General features: G+C 40.8%; 1 protein-coding gene across 6 annotated transcripts in view; it reads right to left on the bottom strand.

Moving 5' to 3' along the window:
• DNAJC5 (DnaJ heat shock protein family (Hsp40) member C5) overlaps window positions 1–15,744 on the bottom strand; it is a 53,422-nt gene that overhangs the window by 17,562 nt on the left and 20,116 nt on the right. For 2 of the 6 annotated variants that reach the window (XM_019510060.1, XM_019510061.1), the window contains exons 2-3: window positions 13,865–13,935; window positions 1,391–1,508 (exon numbers count right to left, since the gene is read on the bottom strand). In XM_019510060.1, coding sequence (XP_019365605.1) covers window positions 1,391–1,497 — 107 coding nt within the window. In that variant the 5' untranslated portion in view covers window positions 1,498–1,508; window positions 13,865–13,935. Of the gene's footprint in view, window positions 1–1,390; window positions 1,511–5,913; window positions 5,935–7,923; window positions 7,999–12,738; window positions 12,863–13,864; window positions 13,936–15,744 lie in introns of those variants that run through there. The other 4 variants (XM_019510062.1, XM_019510063.1, XM_019510064.1 and 1 more) reach the window with 4 other exon arrangements.

Genomic DNA, 15,744 nt, shown 5'->3' with positions numbered 1-15,744 from the left:
CCAATTTCCAGTGGCCCAACCCACAGTCCAGCAAGCCAGACAGAATGGTTCTGTCAGCAGGATCCAGCCCACAGGACATATGACACCCCTGGTCTATTCAATGAAACAGACCCTTCAGCCTCAGGTAAGAGATTTTATACAGCTGGGGTTTCCCTTATCTCTACTCTCCCATTTCCTTGTTGATATTCACTTAAATAATAACAAAAGGCCATTCCCACTAGCAAGCCTAGCTCAAGGGCCTGTTTCCATATTGCTGGAGTTGACTCTCAAGATCCCTGTTCAAAAATAGTGGAAGTTTTCCTATTAGCTCATCTGTTCCAGTGATTTATGGTAGCATAACCTGGGGAGGCCAAGCAGGGCACATGCCACAGGTGCTGCTTAGGTTGAGAGCTGCCAGACAGATGGGGGAAGAAGGGCTTCACTATGCCTGCAGGAAGCAGCCAATGCAGGCAACGTGCATCAAAGAGTGCAACACATTCCAGGTATTGTTAATGGTAGCGAGACCAGAACAGAAAGTCAGCCCCAGATTTTAATTAGGGGAATGCTCTAAGAAAGTAGTTACCTTATGGAGAAAAATAGCAAAGCTGCATCCACGTGTTATACTGATAACTCACTGCCAAAAACTTTTAAACGAAACTAGATTTTATCTAATCTTTTGTACAGGTTTTATTCTCATGTAAACATGATCAGGACTATAAAGATGACCTGCATTAAAACTCAACCACTCTGTCCTTTTGAAGAGAAAAAAGAAAGGGAAAAACTAACTTGTTACAGGAATATCCTCAAGTAAAGACTACTACTGACCCCTAGCGTAATGTTAAATCCACTGCCATTTGTCAGAAATAGACTGAACTGCTACTGTAGAGTAGCAATTATACATGCCAATGGTATTGTGATTTTCCCCCAAAATACTTAAAGTTGGACAATACAAAGCGGTTTCAAGTAGATTTGATTTTCTAAAAATTCCAAGTCAAATCTGTATTTTAAAAAACAGCATCTCAGAGGGAAATCTGAACTAATTTACAAATACTGAAGTTTGTTAAGGTACACCATGATGTGTCTTATCTGCATATTCTAGGCTCTAGGAACTAGACGTGAGGGGCTGGGAAGGGTCATTATACAAGTACGTTATTTTTGAGCTGGCAAACTACTGCAGGATACCTTAAACTAAGAGTTTAAATCCAACCACATTACCCTGAACATTTGGTCATGTTTAGGTACTAGACACGGCAAGAATTAAATTCCCAAACAAGTTGTCTTCAATGCAAAAAGTTTTGCTTGTAAAGAGTCTAGAAAAATCTAACTTTAGACTCCATGACACTGAACAGATCAAAAAAGACATAGCAAAAATACTGTGTGAAACATCAGGTATCAGAGTTTTAAGTCTTACCTGTATGACTTTTTGATATCGTCAGAAGTGGCATTCTTGTCCAGTCCTAGGACGTGGTATAATGATTCCCCAGAGGTAGACAGCGAGCGTTGCCTCTGGTCTGCCATCTTGAGCTAATCTGTGTAGAGGAACCACCCATCAGACATTAAGATATAGAGATCTTTAGAATTCCCATCTCAAATAGAAATCAAAAAACACCTATAAAACAGAACAGAGTGCAGACCTCCAGCTCCCATGAACAATAAATCTTCAATCCAGCCAAAGAGCTTAGGTATGAACTTTCATTTTTTTTCTTTAAAAAAAAGGTGTAGCTGGGTTTGGAAAAAAAATCTAGCATTTCAAACAGTTTGCCACATTTTCATGGCTCTTTCAGGTATATACTGTCAGTAAAAATACTCCAAAACTTTCAGGATAAATCTAGGCAATACAATGCCAACAAAGCACTTGGACCTGGGAAAAAAACCTCAAGGAAGGGACCGTCAGAACAGCAAGCTGAAGCTTGCCCCTTGAAAATGTTTCATACCGCCCCCTTCCCCTGGAGTACCCCCTAACCACAGCAAGGAAGAACTCTTAGGATGTCAAAAATTGGTCCCCAGGAGACTGTAGGAGTCAAGACTCCTGGAAGGGTAGCACTGCGAACAAGCTTAGAGGACGTAGCAAGCCAAAAAGCAAGCAGCTACCAAGAAGGAAGTCTGAAGTGACAGCTTCAATCAGCCTTACCTGTACTTGGGAGAGTAAAGTAGGTTTCTCTAGCTACACCATGAGATGAGTTAACTCACGGGTTTTAATTTTAAATAATAAAGTAGGAATCAGTTAATGCCTGGCATTAAGATTCAGTGACTGAGCTTCCCTACAATAGCCTCCGAAAAGCACCAAATATCTGCATCAGCAGGCACCTGTTCCTTAGGGCACGGTCCTTGTGGGGCAAGTCTCCAAAGGAGAAGCTTGGCGGATGTGGCAGCAGTTCCCCAAGCCCGTGGCAAAGCAAACTTGGGTTGGTAACAGTGCCTGCCTTGGAGCACGGGCAAAAAGAAACCCCTTCCACAAGTGCTGTTGTTAGAAAACAGCCGGTGTTCGTGGGGCACAATGGCCATACAGAACAGAGGTAAAGAGTTTTAAACAACTAATGTGTTGGCAATTAGAGGATAACAGTAACCACCTGCTAGTTAATTTGAGAAGGGAAGGCAGCTTGGTTGGACTGTGTTTTAGTGCTTAAATAATCTGCTTCAGATAAATTCACCAGCAATGATAGGAGATTTTTTTTTTTTTTTAAAGGCTACCTTCTATAAATGATTTTGGAAGGGACTGGAGGGAAACAAAGGCTACAGACTGCCTGAGCATCTAGGTCAGAGGCAGTCTTTCCTCTAAGAGTTTAAACTTACAAGGCCAAAACATTTACACACACATTAGCTGAAGCAAAATACTTGAATATGAATGAACCTCTCACCCAAATTCAAATATGAAAAGGTCCACAGCTCTTCCCCACGCCAAACCATTGGCAAATATTGCATTGCATCTAACAACAGGAGATTAGCATTTGCCATTCTTTAGCTGTAGTACAGCAACAAGGATGAGCACAGAAGAGAAAGACTGTTGGCTATTTCTGGATTATGTCATTATAGCTAGCCTGCAGCAGATTAAATAGCATTTGAAAAAAGGTATTTAAAGTGGCAGACTTGTCTTCTAATTTAATCCTTCACCTTCGATCACACATTGAATAACTTCAGCTTTCAAAAGAGTACATAAAAACAATATTCTGAAAAGCTGCATCTTTCACCACGTGGTTCTCAAGGACAAGTCTACAAAAAGGAACTGGTGCAGTTCCACTCCACAGATTCAATCACCCAAGTCTGCCGACACAGCAGAGAAACTCTCATACCTACAAACCACACACTGCTCCTAAGACAGTAATGTCTTGCAGTGGACACTCATTCGGTTCAAGCTATCAAAGACGACACAAGACCACACAGTTATATCAACCAACATAAAAGCATACTTCAAAAATCTTCTCTTTATGCATACTTCCAGTTAAGGTGCACAAAGTACAAAACTAAAGGAAAAAAGGAGTGTGAAGGACAGTTTTACTGCTTTTTCATTCTAAATGATTTGTGATGAAACAGCATCTGAACTCAACACTATAGTCAATTCTGTACTAATTCAATTGCATCAGAAGCAAAAAAGAGATGAGAAAGTCCTAGAATATTTAAGATACAAATCTAAACCAAGGCCATCATCTTCAAACGTGAAGGCTCAACCCACTTCTCATATTCGGTGGGTCAAACTTGTTCCTGGTAACACTAAAGAACTCAATGAAGTTTCCCCAGCAATGACTTGACCCTGTATGTTTACTTTAATGAAGAGATCCCTAATATCCAATTCAAAAATCAATGGTGAGCCATGCCAGTGGGTTAAGTGAACTCTCAGCTTGAAATGGGAACAAGCCTTGCCTTTGAAACAGCCAAGTTTTGGTAACAGCACTCTACTCTGATATGAGGTTATGGATTCCTATTTTAATAGGAGGTACATTCCGCTAATGAACTAGAAACCTGGAAATGGCCCGAGTCTGTATCCAGTTATTCAGGCAAGTGATTCAAATTAAGCTCTATCATAGTATTCTGCTAACCCATCTGCCCATCAGAAGCTACCTATAATGCAACAGCATTCACAAAAGAATACCATTTTTTTAGGGCCATCATGGATATGGAACAAGCTACAACACAGCTGAGCTAAATAAATGAAATTATACAAATAAGAGCCATTCCAGATAAGCCCTTTCTCATCTGTTGCAAATGTTCTCAATGGCTTTATCTACCGAGTGCTTAATATATGCATTATAGGTGAAGCAATTAGGCCTAAACATGCAACATGTACTTATACTAAAAGACCAACTTTAGTTGGGATACAGTGAAAGTTCACAGAATAAATCCAGGGCAGCAAACACTGCACAGGTCCATGGATTTATACAAACTGCTGACTTGCACTTCCAAAGAGACCTTGTTGATATGCAGAGATTTGGCAAGGATCTTTCCCCATGCTTAGCCTTGCCTTTGCTGATAAACTCCTTTGGAAAGCCTTAGGAAAATTTGCTTGGCTCTTTGATTAAGTAGTGAATGAAACAAAACTCCAGATTTAGCAAATGAACAGCTCCAATAAAAGGGACCTCCAATAAGCCTGAAAACATGGAAAGCCAAAAAACAACTTTTGGGGCATTTTCAAGAGTCATCTGCTAATGTTTTCATAGAGGTTAATGTGCATCTACAAGGCATAGCATGCAGAGGGCATGGAAAACCACATCATGTCCCTGACTGGGGGCTGCTTATAAAGCAATATTTTTTTTTATGCTGCATAAAAGAACCTTTAAATATCTCAGACACAGCAAAAGTTTTCACTGCAAGAAGGGCTTAACCTACCAGAAAAATATTCCCCAGATGAAATCGTCTCCTTTGGCTAAATTGGGAAGTTCTGCATAAGTTTTCCTATCCCCCACTGAGGCACAATCACCCTGGCTGGGGTTGCGGCAGCAAGTGGAGCAAGAAGCTCAGGGCTCAGGCGCTCATTCTGCAGCCCAGGAAGCGGGTTACTGTGACAGCCAGGCCAGATTCTCAGTAGGATTCACTGCATAACTGGTAGCAATGGTCACTGAATGCTGTGACCAAAGCAAATTTATTTAGAAACATCATGAAATTCTTACCTCCAGGACAAAAACTACAACGATAACCTCCTAGAAGCAAACACCATGATCAGAGACAAAAATACTTTGAATCCAGGAAAAGAAACAAAAGAACCTCTTTCTTCCTCAGGCTAGAAATTAAAAAAGGCCAGTGTAGGTTTCAGAGACTGAGTACTAAAATATTAAAGGTTCGTCCCTTGTTGCACACAGCATTATTGACATCAGTGAGAATCCCTTACAAGCACCACCGGAGAGAACCAGCAGCAGAATTACGTTACAGCCGATGCTCTTTACATTACAGTGCGTTCATTATGAATTGTAGTGTGCTACACATCTTAGCAGCTGAAATATAGTATGGTTGAACAAGACTGGAAAACAAGTCTATTACTTTTCCTGTTTATACTAGAAGAATAACTAATCTAGCTTCTTGAGATTCATCAGATATCAAACACTAACAGACAGATTTCTCAGCTGACTAACCAATACAAGATAGATAGTGATATTAATCTGGTGTGGCCTAGCAATGGTGTACGCCGATGGGCTTCATGACAAACACCACATCTGTTTCCACTGACAAGTGGGTATGGAGAAGCATGAAAATGATCTGACCATTTTCTCCCTCTCTATATATGAGGTGGGTCTGTACCAAGTCAAAGTCTCATGATTTTAAATATAATTTTTGATGCCTCCCTTATTCTGTCCCCACACTTCAAAGACTGGCATCCCCAAATGGTAGGTCACAATAAACAGAGAAGTGCATCATCTACTGAATCTTCTCTTTCTAGTAGTTTTGATTAACAATATTAAGACAAGCTCTGTATCTTTAAAGAGGAGTGACATCCAACACACTCACCAGCCATCTGTTATGTATTCCAACCAGGCAGGATTCCCTCAAGAGGTTTTGCTTGGAAGGCTATGAAGAAAGGTAATCCCCTGGATTAAAAACAGCACTTTTAACCATCTGTGCTCCCAGTGCCAAAAGCATGCTGTGCTGATCAACTTTGCTGGAAAGTGGAACTATGCATTTTTAGCATGGGGTGCTCTTTAAAATCCTTGTGTAACAACTGCAGGGCTGGAAAAGACCTCAAGAGTTACCAAGCCCAGCTCCAAGCATAAAGAGCTGGACTCTTCCCTCCTCCAAACATAAAAGGCTGGATTCCCTTCTCCTCTGCTGTACTGCCTAGCATTAGAAAGTTAAAGGTAGCTTCTGCAAAAGAGAGCTAACAGAGAGTCAAACCATGGCTATCAGTTGGCAAATTTCCCACATCCTGTGCAGGATATTTCATACACTACATCACCAGCTCGGCTTTCAGAATTGATGTTTCTATCAATCAGCTCGTATACCAAGTGTAATCCAATTGCAGATTCATTTACTGCTACAGTGTCACTAATAGGCTGCTACAGCAAGCCAGGATTAAATACAGAATTTATGAGAAATCAGGATATAATATAACTGCTCAAAGCAGAAACCAGAATAGGATGCCAACCCTCCCTATCACAAAAGGGAAACAGATTTCAGTTGCATTTCCAACCAACTCAGTTTTCTGGAAAAAAAAATACAAGAAGAATGTTCCCCTTGATAACACAGCTTCATGTTTCAGATGAACAGCACAAAATAGCGTGCCAGGCAAGCCCAACAGGCAGATAAGAGAAGCTGAAGTTATTAAATCATATTGTCCATGACCACACTGTGCAGGAACAAGAGAATGAGCTTCAGTAGAGGTGTAACAAGCCTACTGAGCACCTACGGTGGCAAGGGGGGAAGAGGGGTACATGGGCATGCTGACCACAGTAGACACTGCGGGGTAGAATTACATTCTGCTTGCCCCACTCACCCCCAGGCCCCAGATACATGGCTTAGTGCCATGCTGCACTGCCCAGCTCCTCTGGCCAGGCTTCTTCCACCATAGCAAAGACTCCTGGCAGGAGGTGGAGAGGGTATTCTGGCACCTCCTCACAGTTGGTGCCCAGGGCAGGTATCTGGCTCACCCTGCCCTATTTATGCTACTGAGCTTCAGTGACAACAGCAACAATTTTTTTTTTAAATCAAGAGGAGTGATGAAGCAGTTACTTAACATGATGGCTGGCAGGCTGTAAGCAATGCACCACTCATTCCACCCTGTACTACGGGCTCTTTTCCATACTACTGCAGCATGCAGGCAGTGGGCATATCTACGTGGAGACCAAACCATTCAACAAGCACACAGCAGAAACTGTACACAGTGCACACCGCAAGGCTTTGCTTCTTATTCTAGCCATGTGCAAAGGGGACAAAGTTTAAAACTGAAGAGCCGATACCACATTTCATGAGACTGATTTTCTTTTGGTTCTTTTGTGGCTTTTATTTCTTAACAAGGGTTTATAGTTTTCCCCGGGTGGTACTGCTAACTGTAGATTAAGTTTTGCTGTATAATCAATAATTTGGTGTGCAAGTATTTTACAAATAAGGAGGTATTAATTTAAAAGAAAAAAAAAGGCTATAAACGATGTCTCAGGATAAATATACATAGAGATGACTCCAGAATTGGGGGGGGGGGGGCAGCATGCACTCTGTTCAACCTCAGCCGCACTCAAACAGCACTCCAACGTTACCCCAACATTAAGGTGACATCAATTCCCACTGCAAAGGATGGATGTGAGCACACAAGATGTCCCTTACTTCCTGTGCTGTCTTGGAATCAGACCCAGTTATCTCAGGTGTACTCTGGCTGCCTCCTCCTTGTCTATGAACCAGCACAACTACTGGGCAATCTCCAGGAAAAAGCTTTTTCTTCACAAGGAATTGCAAAAGAGGCCCCAATATGGACCATACATGGTGGCATACAGAGGGCTCTGCAGGCAGCACCACCTTGCCTTTAGTTACCCAAGCTCATGTGCAGTCACCAAGCCAGTCCTCCACAGCTCAGGATTGTGAAGCCTTCACCTGACCAGCAAGCGCCTGCAGAAGGAGTTTTAGTGACATGTTAGATAACTGCACAATAGTGACTGAATGTAATTTTGCACAGCTAAAGGCAAGATAGTGCAGTCTAGCAGTTCATTCCACTGGTTTTGTGGGTGAGAGCAATTTCTGCACAAGAGATCAGTAAAGACAGACAAGTTCTTCCATAACCCACGCCAAATGCACAGAGGCCCAAATTAATACACTATTAAGAATCAGTGGATATTCTGCTAGAAGCACAGTCCAGCACACAGGTTACTACAACACTGTGTATATACCCCCATGCATCAGACCTAAGGAAGTGGGGACCTTGTACTGAGGGCACACTATGCACAGAATGCTAGCTAACCTAGAGTAATGGTGTAGAGAAGGCAAAGCCAGAGTACTAAATTAAACCATCTCCAAAACAGTGTGCTGCATGAGGAAGTACTGGTATTGTTAGATACAAGTGAACATGGAGTATGGAGAAACATGAAATAAAGAGTCTGTCCATAAACAAGCTGAACTAAAATACAAAGCAAAAAAACTCTGAAATGCTAAAATTGTTAGAGGAAAATGAAACAATACAGTGCAGACACAATCAGGTGTCACTCCTGGGAGAAAGAAGCTTGACTTAACATTTCCATAAATAAAAGTTAGTGGCAGAATTGCTCCTGGTATAAGTTAGCCGGTCCCCAATGTACATTATAAAAGTAAAAATCATCAAATTTCCCTGTTAAAAGAAATCAAGGACCCCTTAAAGAACCAACCAATCCACCCTCTTGGTATGCATTTTCATCAAACAGGTATTTAGAGAAATAGAATATAGACAACACCTGCTCAAAGACCACAAACTCTGAGTTATTTAAGAAACAGTGAAGTACAGAATACTGCCACCATACTATCTCAGTGGCAAAGGCTCAGCTGTGGCCAATACATACAGCTAACAATTACACTTTCAGCAACAGCTTTGGTTCCTTTTCCCCAACAGCATTAAAACAGTAAGTTATAATTCAGTTACTTTCACTTACAATATTCAAATATGCTCTCCCTCCCAGAGCAACTACCTTTCCAGTATGCTTAATTCTAGTCATACGGCATTTAAACACAGATAAACTCAACAGTATCTTAATCTCAAAGCCAGATCACAGCCAGAAAATAACAGCTTTGTAGCTGCATCAGTCCACTGCTAACTCAAAGGACAGCATTGTCTATTTGCGTATTAGATCCAAAAGCAGATGAACAATGGTGGCTTTTCCTTATGCTTCTAGGCTGAAGTATAAATATTTATTAGTCAATAAACCTTTGTGAACTGAACAGCAAAGGTTTCCTGCAATACTGCTTTTCACATTTCAAATTAGCCTTGTGCTTCATCTCATATTTAAAGCAGTGAGACTGGCATGGACTTGGGGGGGCGGGTTCTGCTTTCCTCTAGCAGGCATAGTCCTCTTCCTTGAAACTCTCAAATATTTATTCACAAACCACGTCCTGTCCTGGTAATAGCAGAAGGCCGACAGTGCCCTTGTCCCTCTGCTTAACCTAGGCAAGTTAGGGCATTACTGATATTTTCAGGCACTGTGCTGGGTAGTTGTGTGAGGGTTGTTTGTGCAGTTTTATTTGGAACAGGCTAAACGGACACTTGTCCAGGACAGTTTAGACAGGGATGAGCCTGCCTCGAGCAGGGAGTTGGACCAGATGACTATATGACCTGAGGTACCTTCCAGTCCTGCTTTTCTATGATTCTACAAGAACATATGCTAGAAAAATGAACAGATTGATTATCAGGGCCTAGACTCCTGGAGGAAATGCTACTTTTTGCTAAATTGAAAGGTTAGAGTGAAAGTATCACTGATGCTCAGCATCCCTGAACAATCACTTTAACTTTCAGAACCTGAATTCGAAGATTTTGCCCTTAGTTTGTTTTATAGTACTAATTCTATCTGCAAGAATGGTGCATCTGGAATAAGAAATTTCTAGGAGCAATTTTATAAGCATACAAAGCTATTGGGAAATGCCACACGTGGCTTGTATCTCTTTTCCCAGCATTGTCATAGTAATAACAATTGGTACTTAGATGAATTGAAGCTCTCTCCCTTTAATCAGTCTGCTCCTCATCCCTGATTTACTGAATACAGAAATTCAGAATCACTTCAAAAGAACTGTGACGTCACAAGTACTGGCCTGATATCAATAAGTACAGTAGAAAGGGAAGTGGTGCAAGTGCAAACTCACAAGATAAGTCATGCAATGTTTCCATATAATTGATGGTGGAATTGAAAAAAATTATCCTGCCTAATAACAAAAGCTAGAAGGGGCAACCAGATTCTCTTTTACCTATGGATGTTTTCCTAGAGAACACGGTTCAATTGGGCGGGGGAGGGAGCAGCCAGCAATCGTCTGATGAGAAGGAAGTTTACTCACAAGGATTTCAGTGATTCATTTCCTGCTGAAGTGAGTCAGACCGGTCAATCAAGGGTGCACCTCTGTTTGTCAAAACCAAGTACTGCGAGTCTGCTGGAAGGGACCTATTCTCCAAACAAGACTGTTCTGCTTTAGCAACCTGCCTCATTACTAACACCCACATCAATACCCTTCCACTTGCCTAGATCAGTTCCTTCCAAATTCAACAGAACGCAACAGTAAAAGGGACTCTGGATTAATGCATAGGCAAACTAGGGCCCCAAGTGAAGAAGGGGCACAGCTGTGCTTATTTTACACATTATAATTATTGAGTGAAAAAAGTAATATAAATAAATATGAAGTAGATATAAATATTAAGTATAAATAAATAAACTAAAGTAAGCAAATAAGTAAATAAAGTATAAATAAATAAGTAGGGGCCCACGAGCTTGTTTGCCTGGAGCCCTCTAAAGGGTTAATCCAGCCCTAAGGGTCTTTGAGAAAAGAAAACCTCCTAGAAGTAAATATATTATTGGTGAGAGTGGATAAATAGCCATCCAATATATGAACTCAGAATCCACATTTGAGAAATCTTGCCACAGAACACACTGTTTGCACTCTGAGCCATTTGAAGGATAAACCTCAGTATGACGCAACAATTGTTAATGATAATATCAGTGATTTATTCTTATGATGTTGAGCTATGATGAATTTGCTTTGCTTTCACTGCATTTTAAAGGAATACCAAGAAATTCTGCCGCCTATGCCAGCTATTTTGAAAAACCATAGCCTTTGGATGTTGATAGAGGAGAGTGCAAGCACCATGCTTTCTAGAAATGCTTACATACACACACGCGCACCGTGTTGTCAAGAGCCATTAACTACACAGCAAAAATAGGCCATTCCCATGGCCATACCCTGCCGCGCACACACTTTCATTTTAAACCCTCCCAAAAAGAATTCTAAACAAAGAAAATTATTCTTTGCAGAGACACTCAAACTTTCACCAGTGAAACTTTAAGAAAAACATGGTCGGTTGAGAAATCATTTTACTTCCAAATTCCTATGTCCTCTTGATGAAAAAACTGAACCTATAAAGCTTTGGGCATATATACTTCCTTTGAGATGTACAAGTATTTTATTTAGATACAAATATACAACACTCCTATTGCCTTTGTTATGTAAACAGGAGACATTTCAACATAGCAAGGTCATTTGAGGCCAACTGACTATTAATGTAAGAAGCCACCTGAGTATTGAATATTAACTGAAGAATAACAACGTGCCAGTGCTTAAGCAACTTCCTTCCCACACTCAACGACAAGACTGGCAATGTCAAAAACTAAATGACAATGCCTAGAATTATTTCAATGAATGCACTACATTCAAAAGTTTTCAAATGCAGTGCATTCAGCAACCTGATGAAAAATGCACAGCGTTCAAAAGTTTGCCTAAATCTAATCTCAACCATGCAGTTTGTCCAATGAAAGGTATCACCCACAAAAATCCTTGCCCCTCAAATTTCATCTGGCCTTTTCACACTATTTAAGTGAAGAGGAATGGTGTTTTAAAATCCCAGTCAAACTCTGTGTCTGTTTGCTTTAATTACTGCATCTCCTGAAAAGTTCAACAGAAGACCCAGAGCATCCATATGGCTGTGGTTCTGTTCTAGGAGAAGGTGCATTTAAACATGAGGAAACGTGGATGATCAGGCTTGGTTTGCAGGGGCCAGATACTTGTTCTGCAGGTCCCAAGTCACCAGCCAGGGTTTAAACAGAGGATCTGCACCACGCAGAAACCAAGCTGAGGACAGCATCCAAGATATAAAGCTCCAGAGATCCACAGAGGCAAATCTCTGACATATCAAAGGGAAAGCTTTATCAAGATTGTGCAGGTTTCTTCTAGTGTAATTTTAAGATTAAATTATAAAGCCACTCTGAACTGAGCAAACGCTGCTCACATCTCTCAACTTTTACAGGTCAGACTCATAACCGTGATCGTTAAGCAGCACTCAGGTCTCAGCTCAGCCCATTTTTACACTTCTCTAAGCAAGCAAATGGCTAAGAAAAGGAAGCTGCCAGTTCAGCTGTTTCTTCAGCACTGTGGAGAAAATAATGTTTTACAAGTATTGAAAAGGAACTGGTTTAAATTTATCCTGTAATGATTACACTAGAGTATTAAAATGCTATAAAAAAGTATTAGCAGCTTTCTGTTACCTACAAAATTGTTGAAACTAAACAGAAAGAGAAATACAAATTAAACCCCTTTTTAAATGCTTAATATTCATTAATCTGCCTGTCTAAAATGGCTTCTTTTAAATACCTTAAAATACTTGGTTTCATAGGTAATAAAGTCACTCACCTACGTCCTGTTCATCAACTCTTGTACTCTATCTTAGCTTTCCCATCTTCAGAGAAGTCAATATAACTAAAAGATTTTTTTTTAATGACTCTCACCCTAGTTCTTCATAGCTTTTGCCTCTTGCAGCTGCTGTAGTAGAAGAGGAGGAGGAGAAAGGAATTGGGAAGAGCTGCTTCTGAGTCAGCCTGCACGTCTTCCTCTGGTACCAAGGCAAGAGGAAGGAAGGAACTCTCTCAGCCTAAGCATGACTCTCCCTCCTCAAAGAAAAGAACAGCTCCTTGGCACAGAGGGTATGGCTACCGAAGCAACACCAAGGAAGAGGAAGAGAAAAGGAGTCATTTACTGGGGCTAAGGTATTCAAACCGCTGAAGCATAAAGGTTCAACCACAGCTGCTTCAGGAAGCTTCTTATCATGAAGCCACTGGTCAGACAGGAACGTGGCTGGTGAAGTTACCATGCGATTGTACCAGCCCCCAAAACAAAACCTACTTGCCAATCCTTTACCAATGACCGGAGCTAGAGATTTATCAGCTGTTACAAACCCAACCTCCACCAAATGCTTCTTACTACACACTTTGAGATGCATTAAGTTTTCAGAGGCTGGGGGGGGAGGAGGGGCTGCTATTGCACAAGTCAATCCTAGCAGCTGACTCTGTCTCTTTTCTTGTAAAAATGCGATGTGAATCATACACTAAAACAGTCATCTTTCCAAACCTCAGAATGAAAGCTCAAGCTCCCCAAGGCAGCAAACCACCATAGCTGAAAGCATCAGTTAAAGACTTTTTGTTTCAAGCAATATTTACTGCATAAAACTCTCAACCAGCAGACATATTAGTAAATATTGATTTACGCCAAAAGCTTAATATCATAACTGGGCTCCACATCCAATCCATCTGTTTCATGCTAAGTACAAGTAGTTCTCACAATGTTTGTTTTTTTCCCTGGGTAACTAAAGGAAAAACCCACATGCAGTGATGATGAACTTCTTCAACTTTGGTTTCTCCTTCCACCCACATCAAGATGCTGGAAACTTCTCCACCCACCACGTTTGAACTTTGTTTCTTCAGCAGCATCCGTCAGTTAGAGATTTCATCACTCTTAAAGAAGTCAAAAAGGTATCACTTACCTTAAATTAAACTAATGAAATTCCAGGTACGTCTAGTAACCTTTTCCACAGACACCTGGAACTGGAACCTCCTAAAGGACAGAACACAAAAATCAGGCACGGGTTAGCACGCTGTCCCAGCACAGTTCTGTTTCTCTCTGGTGTTGTTGCATAAGTGTTTTTATTTTAACCATGTAAATAAAGACATGGAGGCAGGCAGCCATTTCAACAGATAAATACATACAAGGCTACGCACTTACTAGACATACAACCGCCTACAGTCCACTGCAGGCAAGCATTCAAACATGTTTTTGCTTGGATTTAAACATTTCCAAAATGCTTCCATTCAAACATTGCCGCGTTGGGGTAGTTCATAACAAAAGGAATGCGAACAGATCAGCTTCATTTCACTGTCTTCATTCATTGTGTTAACTTTTATGAAACTGAACTTGAAGTCCAATTAATTTTTAGAAAGTGAATTAGAAGTAATTTCCTGTACCTGTAACGAGTCCGCTGTTTATATGCATAGCTTTAAAGGCTCGATTTCCTTAAAAACAAGCAATGCTTTGTGAAAGGGCACACATACAAATACATGCATAGGAAGCAAAACTGACTGAACACAGAATTGTGCAAGCAATACTTTACTAACAATGTTAGGAACTGGGATGTATGAAAAGTAAACCGGCACCTCTGGCGTGATTTGAATATCTGTATTCAAATCTTAAAAGAAAGTAGAGTCTGCAAGTCAATTTTTTAAAAATGATCTAATGCACTGTTAGAGAAAAGGATAAAGAAATACACTTTAAAATACAAGAAAAATTCATCTGAACTAGCAAAAATAGGTTGACAGTATAAAAGCAATGTTTATGTGCACAGTATCACACCTCCTTTCCAAGTTTCTGCACAACAGTATCCGACTACAATTATAGAGGCTCCTTCAAAGGCACAGTGACTGAATGTCAAAGTGCCACTTAAATTCCATCTTTACTAGACATTACTAGCAAATGGTAAAGCAGTGTGTGGCTTCCAGCTGGGAGGCCCATGCTGGCTCTACAATGATTTAATTATGCCAGTATAAGTTTCCTGCATACATAGAAGGATTTCTATTCAGATCATGTTTGGAGCAGATTAGAAGTCGAGAAGGTGTGAAGGGAACCAGCCTCAGTCACTCCCACTTCCAGATACTGTACAAGGGATGGGGGAGGAAGACAGTGATTCGGCAACACCAACTGCTTCTTGTTCAACACAAAAAGTGCAAAGATTGCTGCTGTTCACTGGTCACATGCAAATCGGAAGGAAACAAAAGTTCAATCAGAAACTGCAGGGAACAGACAGGAGTTACAAAATACTAGATAATGTGACTATGCAATTCAGAGGGAAGAGCAATAACGGGTAGAAAGCCCTTCTGAATCAGCAGACTAGAGGCAGATCTAAATTACATCAACAGAGATTTAAAGATATTGATATCCAATAACGATAGTCTTTGTTAAGTGTGGGGGCTCTGGACTCATTTATGATGGGCAAAAACATGCCTCTCAATAATCATCCAGAACAGATACCCTTGCTGACAGTCTCCAAGAAACCAAAGATAGAACAGGCTGAAAGAAATAACCACCTACTGACCACAGAGGTGATGCCTCCACATCACCTTGGAGATTACTAGCCTGGGAGCAGAGGAAAGATCGCATTGCCTCTGTAAATATAGCATCTATTCCATGCTACAACAGAAGACAATTTTTTTGGGGGGGGATGTCACCTCTTCAAAAGCACTAAAAAGACTTAATAAGGAACTGATGCCAAATAAGTCTAATAACATGCACATACCGAGAAAGAAGGAAGAACTGCAGGCAACAAGAAAGCACCCATCCTGGGCTTGATAAATCCACTTGCAAACTTGACAG

Source organism: Gavialis gangeticus, unplaced genomic scaffold, assembly GCF_001723915.1.
Source record: "Gavialis gangeticus isolate Ggan-Ray unplaced genomic scaffold, GavGan_comp1, whole genome shotgun sequence".
NCBI lineage: Eukaryota > Metazoa > Chordata > Crocodylia > Gavialidae > Gavialis > Gavialis gangeticus.
Note: the sequence above shows the minus strand (reverse complement) of the source record. Positions and strands in the feature narration are given on the sequence as shown.